This window comes from Sinohyriopsis cumingii, chromosome 10, assembly GCF_028554795.1.
Source record: "Sinohyriopsis cumingii isolate HCF-2022 chromosome 10, ASM2855479v2, whole genome shotgun sequence".
NCBI classification, from domain to species: Eukaryota; Metazoa; Mollusca; class Bivalvia; order Unionida; family Unionidae; genus Sinohyriopsis; species Sinohyriopsis cumingii.
This window is the reverse complement of record NC_142970.1, coordinates 66,675,626-66,694,216: the sequence shown is the minus strand read 5'-3', so window position 1 is coordinate 66,694,216 and position 18,591 is coordinate 66,675,626. Positions and strand designations below refer to the sequence as shown.

The 18,591-nt window shown below is 36.1% G+C and overlaps 1 protein-coding gene across 1 annotated transcript in view; it reads left to right on the top strand.

The window, feature by feature from the left end:
* The window catches only part of LOC149790308 (uncharacterized), a 58,619-nt gene that overhangs the window by 20,070 nt on the left and 19,958 nt on the right, over positions 1 to 18,591 (top strand). Inside the window, exons 6-7 of the mRNA XM_089972361.1 lie at positions 10,215 to 10,490; positions 13,341 to 13,826. Of these exons, the coding sequence (XP_089828487.1) occupies positions 10,215 to 10,490; positions 13,341 to 13,826 (762 nt within the window). The remainder of the gene's footprint in view (positions 1 to 10,214; positions 10,491 to 13,340; positions 13,827 to 18,591) is intronic.

Genomic DNA, 18,591 nt, shown 5'->3' with positions numbered 1-18,591 from the left:
GTGTTGGAAGTTCTTACTGGGATTTTTCCTGGGTTTTTCCTTCACCAGTTATGCTATCATGTGATGAAAAATTTGGCTAAATATAAAACAAGCAACAAGAACAACAAAATTGTTACACAATTTTTATATATCAGCATGGGATACCAAAGATTATGATGATGATGATATTAGTTAGTTTGTGCAAGAATAAAAGAGAAGCTTAAAGTAATCTCAAGTGGTTGTATTGGAATGTTGCTAAAGATGGAGATGTAAATGTAAGTTTTATTGTTTTCAGCAGACAAAGGTAAATGTTCTTATGGATAGTAAAACAAGAAAAATCAAACTCTAAACAACAGTTTAACTGTTTACCTACACATAATACGATAATGTAACATTGCAGCTTGGAATGTTTAGAAATAATAGTTTTAAGGTTATTTAAAGTTTTTGTTCCTTTTCCAAATTTAATGAAAATACAAATGATTTCTTTCCCACTGTAAACAAAATAACAATGATTTTCCTAAATTTAAAGCCAGGGTACTTTTATCCAAAATTAGTAGAAAAAGCTCTGAGGCTTGGTTATTTCAAATGGAAGTTTCAGTTTTGCAAAAAGGAGAACGAGAATGTGTGTAATGGAAAGCATGACTTTGCAAATAGCAGAGATCATATGATTGAAATACATCTTCTGATTGATGGTCTTAATGGCAAGCTTTGAGATGTTATGGCTCTGATGGGTTTCCGTACACTCAGATGTTTCCACAGAGTGATCTTAAGGTCTTGGTTTGCAGTTGGAACATGCATAGACCTTTTCTCTAATCTTCTGAAAAATATATATAATATTATAGTAGGCACAATTACACACACACACACACATATTGTTTACTGAATAACTCCTATGACATCATGGACCTTCACAGGAACCACTCTGATTTAGGTGATTTGTCTCTTGGACATAACTTAAGTTCCTCTTTTCAGGATGAAGTTAATTAGAATCCATGCATTTTTTTGGGACCTTACTTATAATGAGTTAAGTAGAGTACTGTATTTGCCTTTTATGTTTCAGAATTTGATTGAATTCTAACCATTTTTCCACTCAGAGTTTTGGAAGACAGGACTTATATTTATGCTTCATGTTTGATAGACAATGAACATCAATCTTCTTTGTTAAAGAAAGTTTTTCAATTATCCTTGGTTAGTAAATGTGTTTGATTTATCCTTTACTCGGCTAATTTTAGTGAGCTTGAACAGAGGTTCTGTTAAACCAGTATGTGTCAGTTTTTACTGATAAAATTTGACTTTGTACTGGATAAAGATGATTCTGTCAATACTCATGTACTGATAAACTGAAAAACATATTTTAAATCTTGAAAGTTAGCTGTCTCAACATCAGTTTCTATATGAAGCTGTACAGTTGTTGTCCCATATCACTGTCAACTTTAATCAGTGATTGTCAGCAACAACACAGCACTAGAAGGAGAGTCATTTTATCACTTTGATAGATTGAAACGGTTTGAAATTTGATTCAAGATGAAATAATACAAATTAAGGCGCTCCTCCTTCAGTTTCATAATGTTAGTCCAAACAGTCAGTTTCTGCTTCATTCTGTTTGCACTGAAGAATCTGTAATCATGGCAGAGCGATCGATAAGATCTTTTTTTAAAATAGTACTAATAAAATATCCACACCAGTTCCCAGTACAAGTGCTTCAGATGAAGACGAATATGCCATTCCAGTTTAAAGAATTACTTGTCTTCTTTGGCAGATATTTCAGATTTAATAACTATGAAATCAAGAGAACAGTATTGCAGTGATTTAGTCAGGATCATCTTTCTTACTTGTACAGTGGTTGTTAGCAAGGGTGAAATAATACACCTGTGTCTCACATTGATACAATTCATGATACACAGCCTGCTATATGATACATATTGATACACATATGAACTTGAAGGTCTTTCCATCTTTGGAAAGTAGGTGGTGCCCCTTTGATGTATCTTGACATACTGGTTGTATTTCTAGTATGCAGATTACATATAGAGATATAGTTATCATATATTTATGCAATTCTCATCGATGGCAAGAAAACCAAAATACTTTCAAACAGACTACATGTTGGTTGTCAGTGAGTTCTATTCAGCATTTTAGACCATCTTATGGTGGCTCCATTTAACTCACTTTAGCCACTAGGACCTTTGTTTTGGACTGATGAATGTGTTGAAAAGATCTTATTACCAATTTCATGTCTCACTTAAACTTGGAAGACATTATGATGTTATCTTCAAAACAGAAGAAATAAAACCGTGTCCATATGCAAAGAAAATCTCATCTAGAAAAAATCTGGGCATGGGAATGAGGCTGAATACTAACATAATCTATTACAGTGTACTTTCTGCAGATGCAAAAGATTGTTGTGGCCACAGGTACTTGTATTTTTTAGTGAAGAAGAGAAACTATTGACAACACCCAGTCCTGATCTGACATTTTTAAAAAAATTCATGCAAGGAGATAAACTTCAGTAATTTAAAATACGCTCCCACGCTGATTCTGTGATAATTTTATTTATTCCATCAACACCTTCCTTCACTGGTTAAATATCTCTGCATAAAAAGAGAAATTCCAAATTTGTTCCCCATGTACAGAGTAAAGAGAGCTGCTGCCAGGATTTTATCTTCGGGGGGACTTAACCCATTTGTCACTGAAAGAAGGGGAGAATAGAAAAGAAGGATGGGGAGTAGGAAGCTGTCATGGTTCAATATTTGCCTAACACTTCAATATCTGTTTCTCTTTCTTCCTTCTACATTTTGTTTAGAGCTGTACTGAAATCAAAATCTTTAAAAGATGTCACCTCTATTTGTATGTATTAATCTGTTAATTATTTATGAGCATACTCTGTTCCTTATCTGTGTATGAATATTGTTCTGTACTTCTTTCTGAAGGGGCACATGCATAGCTAACTTTGTCAGCTTGAAGATGTTGGGGAACTGATCTTTGTGGCAGTTATTTACAATTTTCCAGAGCTCACAGATATTATCTTTTGGATACATCTGTTCCAAAATAGGACTTTTCACTAACATAAATTTGCTTTCTTGAATCAGTAGTTTACTGACTACTTTGTTAGATTTCTCATCTGTTCCATAATGCTGTATTAGGGTTTTGAGTCAATCAGTGACATAGCCTGCTTGTGCAGACAGAGGTATTCAAATAAATATCTTTAATTCTTAATTTCATTTTATTAATCCTTATGCATTCATCTTATCTTAACCCTGATAATGGATATATGGTTTTAGTTGCAGGGTTAATTGATTGATAAAAAAATGAAAATTGGATTCTACTTTTAAATTGTCTGTATTTTAATTAGGGTCAGAATTCTATCCTTTCTACATTTAATTATGATGTACCACAGAAAGGGGGACTGACCATCACACCCTCTGCTGTTGTGCATCCAACATGTATATGTGACTCATATTTAACACCATTTTTGGGCTCAAAATCACTCACTGGTATATCCATTAACAATTTCCCAGATCCAGTAATCCAATATATTTCATTATCATCATCACTATTACCAGCCAGTATTTGTCGAACAAAAACGTAATGAACCACAATGGGAATCGGCCATTTTAAGTTTTCTAGGTGGCCCATATTTTAAATACTCATTTGTAAAACTTCATTGAATTTCATGGAAGGTTAAAACTATGCCATAATGCATATTCCAGGGCACAATGTGCCAATCAAATTTAGTTAACAATAATTCTTGTCATGCTTGAAGAACCCAGATGTGTAAAGAGTTGCCAACATGAAAAACAGATGTCATGACGAGAACGGTTAAATAAAATTTGTATGCTTCGACAGGCACATTTTTACTAGCTGGACTTTCAGCTAATTTGTGGCAGTTCTCGAGCATGACTGTTTACAAGCATGCGAATTCGTAAAAATTTAGCACAACTCATGCAATTGCACACCCTGACAGCATCTCTGTTTAAGTACTTTACTTATCAATGACTTTTGCATGAAGTTTCTCTCTTGCTTTGATAGTACTTTCTATTTGTCACACAGGGAATAAGCTACACTGATTTCTGATTGGTAGTTATTTTTAACCTGGACTGGAACAAGCAATAACCACCAGCGAGATTTGAATGTAACATATTTCACCGTGTTACTCACCGGTAGGGGGCCCCGAGTGGCCGAGTGGTCTAAAGCGCTCTGCATTACGAATCACTGCCATCTCACCTCTGTCTGCGTGGGTTCGAGTCTAGAATTCGACCAATGTGGGTATGTGAGAAAGCTTGCCAGTAGCTTCTCGTAGGTCGGTGGTTCTTCCCGGGGTTTTCACAGGTTCTTCCTCCACCATTAATACTGGCCACCATACATAGACTATCGTGTGCTGAAAAATGGCGTTAAACCCCCACAACAACACAACAACAACTCACTGGTAGTGTAGCATTCAAATCGACTTAAGAACACAAGATAAAATTCAGCGTAGAAACTTTGCGTAAAAGTGGTTATTAAATAATGAGTAAAGTACTTCATTATATATGTGGAACACATTTGGAATGTATCCTATATGCTGAACATGCTATTGGGTTAAGATAATTAGCATGGAGGGGAGGGGGAAGGTTATGAACCATGTCACTTTGATTTAATTTGCTGATGGTGAGCAAGTATTCTGAGTAGCTTTTTTGTTTTTACTAATAAAAATGAGTGCCTAGGACTGCAAATGTTGTTTCAGATGAATTCTATATTTAAAGAATAACAAGACAAACTAATACTAATTATTCATGACTGCTGCAGACTAAACTAACTTACATATGGTAATATATTGATGAATCATTTCACACTAGTTGTTACTACTTATAAATTAATTCAGTACTTGACCAGGGTGGTGTTTTTGTTGTTGTTAACCTGTAATTAACTTGTTATTAAAATTTGTGTAGCCTTGCTGTTCAGGAGTGAATTTTCACCAATTTTCTTCAACTATTATGTTGGTGTCAGCTCTACCTTCACAGCTCGGGTGTCGTATGCATGACTGATTTTCAGCTGTATCTGCCACTGTTTTGCACTTTGTAATTATAGGTGCTCGGTACAATGAGAATGATTAAGCACAGTGATTGAAACTGTTTCATCTGTCAAAGAATAAAGATCCTGTTTGAATTGTGATGCAGAACAGACTGGCAAACAGTTCTCTTTTAAATAAATAACCCATTCCTTAGCTTTGAGAAGGTGTGGGCCCTTGCCTCCCCTCCCCCCAAGTGATTTGCATGCCCTCCTAATCCAGAACATGATGGTAAGGCTTGCATATTCTGATTGCTGCTGTCCAATTGGACAATATGCTCAATCCAGCTATATACATACCAATAAAAGCTATTGGGACTCCCATGCTGCTCAAATAATCAAGGTCACTTGTATTCCATCCATGTCCTGAAAAACCATTTTTTCATGCCTAAATCATGTCAGGTTTTCTTTGATTGAAAAGGATGTATGCACTTGTGTCCAAAAGAGAATCTTGACATCCAGATGGCCCTGCACTTTGAAGGCATGTGAAGAGAAGTGACTCCCTTGTTTCACATTTCCCAGTTTGCTAACTTCTTTCTTTTCCTATTTGAAGACGGACTGCTTTGATGGCCTAGTGGTTAGAGTGTCCGCCTCGGATGTGGGAGGTCGTGGATTCAAACCCAAGCCAAGTCATACCAAAGACTTTTTAAAATGGTACAAGCAGCTGCTTCGCTAGGCGCTCAGCATTAAGAAGTTAATGTTATGTCTGTTCATTCTGGTGTCGGGATAATGTGACTGGGTGGGACATCATGCTTCATGTCTATAAACTGCCACACTGCAGACATCATAGCGATATGAATGAAAAATTGTTAAAGCTGCGTTAAAAACCTAAATCACACACACTCAACTTTGAAGACAGAATGTGAGCAACTTTTTTGATCAAGGGATATCATTCCCAAGATTTCTAACATGTTCAGATGTCATGGAAGAGACAATTTTGACCTACCCAGACTTCCCTTACCTTGTTTCTGAAATGGATCCTCTGCTGGGTCTTAACCTGGCTCAACTTTGATGAAGCTGTTATCATAAGAAACTTTCTTTCTAATAGCACTATCATCAGCACACAAATCAAGCCACATGCACTGTCTGTGGATCAAAACTTCTTGCAGTTTCATTGCTGCAGCTCAGCATCTTTTCTTAATCTCTAAGAAGAATATACCATCTACAGACAGTTAAAAAAATATTAACTTCTCAGATACTATCTGAGGTACACAAAGAGCATTCATGGCACCTTTCAGAGGTTCATCCTTCCTATTTTGCAGAAAACCACAACTGCATCAAGCAACTTTTCTGTGATGTTCGGAGGGTGAACAAAGAGAAAAGTAAGGTTGATTAGAGACTTAGAAACATCATTATCACTGATAATACTTTCCTCTGTTGACATCATTCTCTTGGGCAAGTTTTTGAAGGCCAATAGTTCACCAGTCAAGAAGAAAAATCTAACACAATCGTTACAAGTCTCTGACACAGCGCAGCCCAATATTCACACCAGACTTATGTTTTACACCACCAGCTGTTGGTCCTGGCTTTGATGATCTTACCTTGGATGGCCAGAACTGGACCTCAATTTTGGACTCTAACCAGCTCCAGACCTCAATTTTGGACTCTAACCAGCTTCAGACCTGCTCACTTCCATCTTCCATCGCTATTGCAGCCTTACCAGATAACTTATGGCTCTGGGTATGGTTGTTGTAGTTCCCAGTATGTCCATAAGTTCTAGTCACAGAGAATGCCTGGCACTCAGAGATAATACCAGACATTTAACATCTTCATGGAACAACAATGGACAGTCCATGAATTGTCCTGGCTCCACCATGACCTAGTATTGGTGATGGCAACAGTCCAGGATTAGTACCTGTCATGGACAATGCAGGATGTATTGAGTGAAGACCTTGGGATAACTATATCCCAAAAAGGTCAGATACCCAGCCTTGTATTATGCTTTCCTGCTTAAACTGCTTTCCCAACACCTTCATTATAATTGTCTCTGGAGGCATCTGTTTCACAACATTCATCTGACTTGGAAGATTATAACTCACAGGCACAATCTTTGTTTATTGCTCTGATGGGACATTTTTCTGCACACAAGTTGAGAAAAAGTTAAATTTCTCCCACAAGAGTTCTGACCTCCAGCCCTGGCACTAATGTAGTAATACTATCAATGTGTGGGAATGTTGGTAAATAGGCAATATCATCAGTGTATTGGATGATTTATTATGGGGGAGACCTGTATATTTATGAGGTGATCTTGCATTTATTTTGCTGAGTTTTTTTACCACTCTGGAGATTGTATTTTTGATAGGATTTTTATAAAACATGGTAAAGAGGCTTATGTGGTTTGTTGCTTTGTGGGCTTAATGACATTTCACAGCACTTGATAGGCTATACATGACAGCCAGTATATCTGGTGGAGGAAGAACCCGGGAAAAATCCAAGGATGAACCACTGACCCATGTTAAGCTACAGGCAAGCTTTCTTACATACCCACATTGGCCGAGCCCAAGATTCAAAATCCAAGTGGATGTAGGTGAGATATCAGAAATCTGTAAATGCTGGTGCCTTAGACTAACTGTCCACCCTGGCTCAAATAGGCTGATCTCATTTGAACATGATTATGAACAATATCCATGTATATTAATCAGATCTTGCATGTGATTGGCTGAGCTGGTTGACACCCTTGCAGCAATAATTATGACAAGACTGTTAAACAGTCATATAGTCATGATGGGGTTTTGGATGAGTTTGATTACAGGTGTGATCTTATACATGTGTAAAATACAATAACTATTTCTTGTTATTGTTGTTGTTGTTGTTGTTGTTGTAGGGTTTAATGCCATTTTGCAGCACATGATAGGCTATACATGGTGGCCAGTATAATTGGTAGAGGAAGAACCCTGGAAAACCCAGGGAAGAACCACCGACCTACGAGAGATGTGGCAGGTATAAAGAATCAAACCAGCAACAGTTGTTGCATTCTGTTCTGGCTTGAGATTTACTTGAAGAATAAAAATCTCACATTTGAAAGCTTACAGTTGTTTGCCAGATTTAAAACAGGATTAATGATTACATGAGCCATAATGATGTAAACTCTGATAAACATAAAATATGGACAAGTTTCTGGCCAGTGCTGGCAAACTATTTGAAATTTGATGGATAAAAATTTGAAATAATTGTAAATTGTTAGATTGTTGTTTATATTACGATCTCAAAGAGATTTGGAAAGTTTGTAAACATGCATGATGCTTTCTCTTGGTAAGACTAATAGTGAGCTACAAGTATTGTAACAGTGAGTAGCTACAGCAAGCTGCAAGAATGATATCCCTATGATTCCATAGTTGTGTTAGGCAATTTCTAGCAGGAAGATGCAACCATATTTAATCAAATATTTGGCTATTCATGATCTGATTAAATAAATTCAGTTCATACTACCAGACCCTTGGGTTAATCACCTAAAGAAAAAAGGCTTACAAAAATTTGTCTTTTATCAATACACCAACATATGGTAGCAGTATCTTTAAGCCATAACTAGATAGACTGAATACACATGATTAAGTATGATGCTGTCTCATTGGTCTGTTTAAGAAATGGCACTCACTATGGAACATGTCATAATTAATGAATTGTCAAGCACTGACAAAAATATAATTTGTCCTTAAAATCATGAAAACAAGTCACTTTTTTGTATAGCTCGGATTTATGATGTATGAATACCCCCTTTACCTCAATAACTCACACACAGCAGGATCCAAAAACATACTACCTGTTACTGTTTGAAATGGTATTCAGATGCAAAATTGAAATTAATTCACTTCACACATTTATGTAGGTAAGATTTGTAGACCTCATAACATTTTTTATTTTATCCCCATTACTTGATTTGATACAAAAGATGTATTTTAATGTGATAATAAAAAGCAGGTCTACTTTTACATGTTTGTACCACAGAAACAAACACATCTGCAAGTCAGAAATCAGAATATGTTGGCACCAAATAAGGTTTTTGTGGGAAAGCTTGTTGGTATCACTGTGATGGTCAATTGACATTTGTAACATTTTGATGATAACACTGAAACTGAATAAAAATATAAAAATAAGACTGAATAAAAATATAAAAGATAAGACTGAATAAAAATATAAAAGATAAGACTGAATAAAAATATAAAAGATAAGAGTGAATAAAAAAATAAAAGATAAAACTGAATAAAAATATAAAAGATAAGACACTGAATAAAAAATATAAAAGATAAGACTGAATAAAAATATAAAAGTTAAGACTGAATAAAAATATTAAAGATAGAACTGAATAAAAATATAAAAGATAAGACTGAATAAAAATATAAAAGATAAAACTGAATAAAAATAGATAAGACTGAATAAAAATATAAAAGATAAAAGTGAATAAAAATATAAAAGATAAGACTGAATAAAAATATAAAAGATAAGACTGAATAAAAATATTAAAGATAGAACTGAATAAAAATATAAAAGATAAGACTGAATAAGTATATAAAAGATAAGACTGAATAAAAATATAAAAGATAATAAAAATATAAAAGATAAGACTGAATAAGTATATAAAAGATAAGACTGAATAAAATAATAAAAGATAAGAGTGAATAAAAATATAAAAGATAAAACTGAATAAAAATGTAAAAGATAATTAAAAAATAAAAGATAAGACTGAATAAAAATATTAAAAGATAAAAGTGAATTTCACTTGACTAGACTGAATGTAATCAGTATTAGTTTCTTAAATTGTTGCCACCAGTAGCCAACATTTCAAGCGACTGATATTTCATTGCATGTTGTTATTTGCAGAGAATTGAAGAATTTTTTTACAAAAATGTAATAAAATATGACTTCTTTGGAAAAGTTGTGATTTCATAATATTGATTATGATTTCTGTGCTCTAACTGCTATTTTTGATGACTAAACAAATGATATATTAGAGTTTAATTTACCAGTTTTTGTCTCTTTTTATTCATAGTAAGCTAGTATGGGCCAATGTAAAGAGTATATTTTATTAGATAAAGTGGGAAACACAACTGCCCCCATGTTATACTGTAAGTGATTTAATGAGTTATTCAGGCAAGTAGAAATGAGGGAACAGCGTATTAATTCCACTGGTAGTCTGCTTATTTTATATTTTACTTACAAATTTTTGTACTACAGTCTTTCTTTCTTTTTAGTATTTTCAGATACTGTTCTTTTGAAAATTGCTACAGCTATGAAGGGCATACCTTATGAACTTGTTTATGAGGAATTGGCACAAAATGAGCGCGTTCAGTTCTCAACATCCAATCCAGTAGAAAGGTTGTACAAATTGCTAAAATATTGGCGTGATATAAAGATGAAAGATACACCTGGACAGGTCCTGCCAGGTCTGAAGTATATCTGTGAGAAATTTGACAAAATTGCATTAGTTAAGTATCTGGACAACCTTGCACAAGATCAGCAACAAACTTGTAAGTACTTATATCACAAAATTGTACTGAATAAACAATGTTAACAGATTTAGTATTGTAGCTAATATTTGCTAAGCTTTGATGCATGTTAAACTTTGCCATGAGATCATACTTGGTAGCAATACTGTAATGCTTATAACTAGAGCTGATTTCAAACTGTATTTTAAATGGTATCAGGTATTGCATCTAGATGTATATGAATCTAAATGGATATGCAAATGGACCAAGAGAGTTTGTTTAACATCAGCTTCAGTGATATGATACTGTTGTTTTTCCTGTTAATGTGGACATTATGCATTCAACTCATCTCTGAGAATTAAGGTCCTTGTAATGTTAGAAGCACCACCATTTTGTCGTATGTTTTTTTCCTGTCAGGGTTGCGCAGATAAATAAGTTTCTCATCATTTTTGTATTGAATATTTTCTTTAATAAAATGTTTACTTTCTCTTGAAAGATCTTTCATTATTACAGAGAAACTTATTGTTGCATATTATGACACAGATGAGAGTACCACATCGTTAGTCAAGGAAGATCACCCCAGCAGGATTATACCAATTTCTGCTCACTCTTGTTTACAGTATGAAAGCCCCAAACTTTGATGGGTGCTTGGAATGCATAGTGTCAGTGTTCAGATGTGATAAAAGGAATCTACAATTATTCAAACCCATATACAATGATCTCCTGATACATTTTTCAGGATTTTTGCAGAAATACATTTTTAGACATATCACTAGTTGCGATTCATGATACCATTTGAAATTTTTTTTGTCTTTCCTGCTATTTTCTTTTGAGAAGACAGAGACTATAAACCTTTGTATCCAAATTAATTTTTGCCCATTGATAATTTGCTACAATCTTATGTCACAAATTTACTGAAGTAAAAATTAAATAGCTAATATTTAATGATGAAAGATACTATGATCATTTCTCCAAATTCTCACTGATCAGTTGTGTTGATTTCTTTGTTAACATTTGTCCTTATTTCTTTGTGATCATTTGTCCAAATTTATGTGTATACATTTGTCCTAATTTATGTGATCATTTTCCTCTGTGTTGTCATTTGTCTTAATTTCTGAGTAATTATTTGTCCAAATTTCTGTGTAAACGTTAGTTCTAATTTTTGTGTGATCATTTTTTCTAATTTCAGTGTGATTAGTCATCGTAATTTCATTGTAATCATTATCATGATTTCTGTGTGTAAATATTTGTCCAGATTTCTGTGAGATCAATTGTCTTGATTTCTGTATGATCATTTGTCCTGAGTTATGTGTGATCATTTGTCTTGATTTATGTGAGATCATTTGTCCTAAAATTATGATGAGTCTTGTTATTTATTCATGATGTTTGTTTATTTGTTTTGATGGAACATATAATTTTTTTCTTAATAATATCGATATTCGTATCTTAAATAATGTTGTTATTCCACTGTTAGGTTAAATTCCTGATGTTATACATTGCTTTGAAGTAGAATCGTTACAGTTGTATACAGTGATGTAAATGTGACACTATATTGATGTATTGAACAAGAAAAGATGTGTAAATTTTAAATTAAATATATGAATGGGATTATCTTTGGTGCATATTGGCTGAGATGTTAGGGGAACATTGTATGTGTCTCTGGCCCCCTATAAAGATATTAGGATCTTTTAAAATTATGGTGACATTGGAAATGTGTGATGAGAGAATAGCCCCCTGGGCTTAAACAAGAAGTAATACTGCATTTCGTTGTACCAGAAACAAGTAAGAAAAAGTGTACAAAGTAGTTTTGACATTACCACACAAATTAAGTTGACCTCCTGCTTTGCTGTGCAATTGCAATCTTAATAAAAGTGTGACTTTGTAGAAATCAAACAAGAAATACTTTACAGTTCACCTCAACAAAGTAGAGAAGAGCATTTGTACTACCCTTGACTTTGGCATCAATGTTTGCATCAACATCGTGCTTGTGTCATGCAAAAACATGTACATATTTACAGCCCTACCTTATCCCAACCACTTTCTTCTTAGGTCTGAGGCAACAGTTTTGAGCGGGCTTCATAGCATCTATCCCAGGGAAGGGTCTAAGAGGGCTAACTTTGTAGATTCAATTGCCTTAATTATACATTCTTAAATTTTGAATGTACTTTAAGCTTTTGCAGATTGTATGCATGCTGTTATACGTATAATCATGAAACTTGCTGAAGGGATGAATCTTGAAGAGTGTTATAATCTCATTACAGAAGTAGGTCACTTTAATCCATATTTAATTCTTTACTAACTTGGATACAGTCTTGTACTTTAAGTTTATTTATTCCTCATGCAGTATTCATGCATGTATTAATAAACATTTTGGTGCATATCGGATATTACTGAAACAAGGTCACTGTGACCTACATTGCACAAGTTAATGACCTGCGATAACATTTTGCATGTTGAAAAGGAAAAATTTATTTCCATTAAAATGATGCCAAGATTACTGAAAAGTGTCACTGTAAATTTGAATACCCTTAAGATGCAGAGAGCTAGGTGTGAAACTACAGTTCATGATTTAGTACATAAATTGGGTTTCTTATTGTATATTTGTATAAGGGGCCATTAATTATAAGAATTTTTGACTAGATGTCTTAATGCTGAAAATAATATTTTCATGACTTAAACTTATTTATTATCAAGTTTGTTTCAGTTGCCTGTGTTAGTTAAAGGTTAAGTAGTGTTATGGATAAATGTACTGTGTTGAGCAAAGTGAAGACAGGGAGAAGTATCTGCTGAAACTTGTTCAACCGAGGGACAATCATTTAGGAAAATGTTCCCTGAGCCCTGGTATAGTATGTACATGTGGAGACTAAAGCAGTTGTTATACATTCTTTACAGATGAATCACAAACACAAGACCAAGGAGTTCAAATACCAAGACAAGGCCCAATGGCGCCACAATCAGCATATATACCGGCAGGCCATCATGATCAAATTCGACAGATGGGGAGTCAACAAACTTGGCAACAGAGCCAAAGGCCTTGGGTTAACTTCAACGAGGTTGCAATGCAACAGCAGTGGATGGTTATTTCTCAAGGCAACATTGGACAGGGTAGATCTCAAATGCAGGAACCTGTGAGATCTCAGAACAATGTGGAACAAATAAGGTCACAATCACAGGAACCAGTGATGCTGCAGGGCAACATGGGGCATATAGGGTCTCAGGCACAGCAACCTGTGATTCCTCAGGGCAGTAGTGAACCTTTGCCATATCCCCAAGGTCAAGGACAGACTAGACCTCAACAGATGACCCCTACCCCCAATGTGAGAAACATAGACTTGGACACTGATTTTCCTTGTTATAAGATGGATGCGAAGCCAAGAGGTAAGAGTGCAGGTTCAGAATGTGCAAATTCTTGTCCATTTTGCATGTTATTGACATTTTGACCTTGATAAATTGAGCTAAGAGACTATTTCTCCACTTTGCAAATATAGCTGCAAAGCCAAATTTTGTTATATGATGTGTTTCTTCATCAAGTACATTACCTGATCACATAACATTATTCTCTCCTACCTCAGAATCCAGCCTTCCTTGAACAATCAAAAAAAACAGCATTAAGCTGAAGGATAGTAATTCTTACATATTAACTCACTTTATTCCTGTTACATGACGACCTGTAAACTGGATGTTGCCAGTAAAAACTTTAGCTTTTTTGCTTGCAACTTTGTGTAATCCATTACAATTTATAATCATTTTTGACCATTTAACTTTGTGCCATTGGCATGGTAATTCAAAAGGACGGTGTACCTAGTATATGCAATATTTGCATTGCTTTCTAGTGAATTTATTTGTACTTATGCATTTCCTTTTACCTGTCGTTATTGACCAAGTGACATTGATTGGTAACATTCACATTTTCACATCACTTTGGTGGCCCAAGTGGTTAGAGTGTCTGCCTTGGATGTGTGTTGTTGTGGGTTTGAACCCTTTCTGATTTATAACAAAGACTTCTAAAAAGTGGTACTAGCAGCTGCCTTGCTTGGCACTCAGCGTTAAAAGGTTAGTGTCAGGACTGGTTGGCTTCATGTCAGGATAATGTTACTGGGTAGGACATGATGTCACATGTCTGCCACACTGCAGACATTGCAATATGACTCAAATTGTTAAAGCTAAATTAAAATTCCAAATCACACACACCCATGTTTTCACGGCTGTATTTGTATTGTGCTATAAAATTTGGTTTATTATGCTCTTCTTAACTTGTTTCTGTAATGCAAGTTTGCAAAATTGAACAATTTGGTGCATGTAGTTGTTTAGTCGTTTCTTCTCCCTTTCATTACAGAGATGTCAGTCAAGAGCAAGAATTGAAGATGCTTTAAAGCTGTGGAGGACAGCCATGAGATGTACCTTGACTCCTAAAGGCATTCTTTCTCACACCTATGTAGTGTGCATATAATGTGGGCAGCAGTTTAGTCTGACTTCTTGAAAAGGCAATAGAAGGACTGCCAAGAAAGTGCATGTTCTAAATAATCTGAACATGAAGTATTAAGCATTCATCCAAATTTGGAATTGTTGACCAGTTTTATTGTGACACTGAGTTGTTGTTCCCACTCGTGACAAAGACACCTTAAACGTTGCTGATGGTGACAATAACTTCAGATCCTGTTGAAGTCACAGCAAAAGATTCCATTGGAATTGATTATGATATGCTTGCTACATTTAAGTTGTGTTATTGGGAGTGTCATTGAGTGAGGCGGATGAAACTATGATCACTTTTAACCCAATCTGACAGTCAAATAGGTATAAGTCCCTGTCACTGCCCATGCAATGAGTTAGGAACATTGAAGCCAGTCATGCAAGGTACCTTCCTACTTTGCTGGCCAGTCAGGTCTGCAAGTTTTATATTATTCATGCAGTGCAGTCCTTGCTGCCAAGCAGCTGGTCCATTCAACCAATCGGTGTACAGTTGGGCTGTCATGAATCTGTCATTTCATACTGTGAACAGCACATCACTCAGCAGTTCCTGCAGCGAAGGCATCATATGCCCATCAAACTGCCCAAGTCAGACAGCTGACTGGCCATATTCATGATGCCAGTACATGACAAACCAGCATCACAATTGGAGTTTGTCTGTCCAGCCATCTGGTCTTTGCTTCTGACCATTCCAGGCCTGAATTTGCAGGCTGGACCACACTATGACTGGCCCTACTAGCATATCTGACAGATAGAGCCTTTTTTATGCATGTTGATAATATGTCAATATCACTGCCATACAGATTGCTTTACCCCTGATACAGAACATACATAAAGGAGGACAGCACCCTGGTGGGAGATGGGTTTCACAACATGGATCAACATTATAATCCAGACATGCAAAGGACAGAATTCATTTTAATGGGTGCAATTGAAGTGATGCACAGAATTTTACATCTGGCAGAATGCTCTCCTCCACTGGCAGAGCAATACTATATACAGGGTCAAAGCATGTTGAGGAAGATGATGAACATCCTCCCTTCAGAATTGTACCACTATTGACAAAGATTAAAAAAAATACTGGGCATCTGACATAAATTTGTGACCTGGTAATTTAAGGTCCTTCTTTAACATAAGTCTTTCTCTCCACACTACATGTCAGTGGGGGCCCCGAGTGGCCGAGTGGTCTAAAACTCTCTCTGTTACAGATCACTGCCATCTCACCTCTGTCTGCGTGGGTTCGAGTCTAGGATTCGGCTAATGTGGGTATGTGAGAAAGCTTGCCAGTAGCTTCTCGTGGGTCGGCGGTTCTTCCCGGGGTTTTCTTGGGTTCTTCCGCCACTATTAATACTGGCCGCCATGGATAGCCTATCGTGTGCTGAAAAATGGCGTTAAACCCAACAACAACAACAACATGTCAGTGCTTATTATGGATATTTACCTAGTCTAGGCAATGCTATTACTGCATCAGTCTTTTGTAAAGTGGACATTCAAGTGTTTGATGCTGCATTTGAGTATGTCAGAAATCTTTCAAATCTCACCATGTTCAGCCTGACATCTCTTGTTTAGCAAAGGAGGCTAGAGTGACCATACCCATGAAATGGTTAGCCATATTGCCAAGGCAGTAAGTAGGGCTGCACACCACATGAAGGTGAATGCCTTAAAGGCCTCTTCTACTCTTCATTTGATAAGAAGAAATGGGATGGTGGTCTTCTTGTAAACCCCACACATGATAATCCTGTGATCTCTCCCCTTCAGTTCTCATCTCTTTGTGCATTGAATTGAGGTGGTGTGAAAGCAAATGGCACTAGAGTTGCATTTTCATTGTAAGCTGCTATGTCTGCATGATCCTGTCAGAGGGTATACCAGGGAAGGGATGATCATCAAAAGAAAAATGGCAGGGATAATTGTCCACAACCTTTACATGGCTAGGCAAGTTATAGGCAGCCAGATTCAAGCAGGCAAACCAAGATCATAGGGAGGGGGTGTAGAGAAAACAAAGTTTTTCCTACTCCAAGTCTCCTGGCAACATTCAGCAACTTGCCACCATCCAGTCTGCCGGTGACCATCATTTTGCCATGCCAGACTTTGCTCATCTTGTTACTGACAAATAATTTGGTCATCCAAGTTGTTTCAGATTGGCTTTGGATCCCCTTCATTTTCAGCATCCCCCTTCATGACAGAGAACTCACAAGGGATTTTACAGGAGGATGAGCTTTTGCATGTAAAGAAGATGGTTGAAGTAGTCTGAAACTGGACCCCCCCAGACTTCTGTTCCAGACCTTTTTCTGGTTAGAAAAGTCAAAGAAGAGTGAGATATGTCATTGACTTGATTAGACGAGATAAGTTTACAACAGGTCTCAAATTCAAGCTGGAGAACGCAAGGTTGATCCATCTGTCTGAGCAATGCATTGATTATGCAATCTGTCTGTACTTGTCATGCAGATACCTTTTCTTTGGCTACCATGGCATAATGTACCAATTACATGCCCTTCCATTCAGCCTTAGTCATAGTCCTTGAGCTTTCACCAAAACATTGAAGTGGCATTGGATGATATGCTGAAAAAATATTTAAGTTCAGTTTTGGTTCGCAATATGAACAACCATCTCTGATTCATTTGCAGTTTGGGGTGGATAGTCATTGTGGAGAAGTTAAATCTTGTTCCTTCTCAACATTTTCTTTAATTTTTTAACTAATATCAATCTGGTTCATCTTCCTCCAAACAGTACCATTCATGTGCTGGAGAAAGAATCCAACAAGACATTATTTTGGTGAGGGAGTTTCTTCATCTACTAGATGCTGGATCTGTAATACCTCAGCACATGGCAACTCTGCAGATGACCCTTATGGCACAGCGGCACATAATCTTGGGTTGTTTAGATCACTGAATTATAATCTTGAGCAAAATGAAGTCGTTCACTGGCAAGTTAGGAGTGGCTAGCAGCAGGAATACTTTTAGAAGCCCCAAAACAAGAAATCATGTTGGAGGACATACTTGCTACTGGATTTCATGACAGTTAGCATCAAGTGGACATCAGTCTCCTGGAAATGAAAACCAATATTAATGCTTTCCATGCATGAGTGTAACGCATCCAAAGAAAGATGGTTTTGATAATATTGGGCAATTCGGTCATAGTGATTTACCTCATGAAGCACAGGGGATGAAGTCACATGACCTTTGTGTTATAGTATGTGAGTACCTTTGTTGGTGTACCATGTATCCTATACATATAAAAGCCTGGCACATCCTGGGCAGGCTTAATATCCAGGATGACTCATTATCAAGGAGCACCCAACTGCTTTATATAGAGTCAGCACACTATGTGACCAACAGATTGTAGCCCCATTGTTGATAAGGTGAAACAACAAGTTGCCCACCTTTGTCTCTCAATTCCCAAACCCTAATATTGTGCCATCATTAGGTGAGGATCCTCTTTTCTAGATCGTTTCAGCACTGACCCACATCAGTCTCTTGGGGTGTGTCCACTTGGTTGATCAGACTAAGACAGGTCATAATATCATGTAATTTGAAAAAACTTAAGATTGAAATAATTACCAAAAAGACAAAGAAACTGTTGTGCATCTGAGATGGCTTGGTTTGGCTCAGCCCACATTTACAATTTATTGTCAAGAGACAACAATTACATTTGTTGCTCGTGAAGAGTAAAGTTTCTT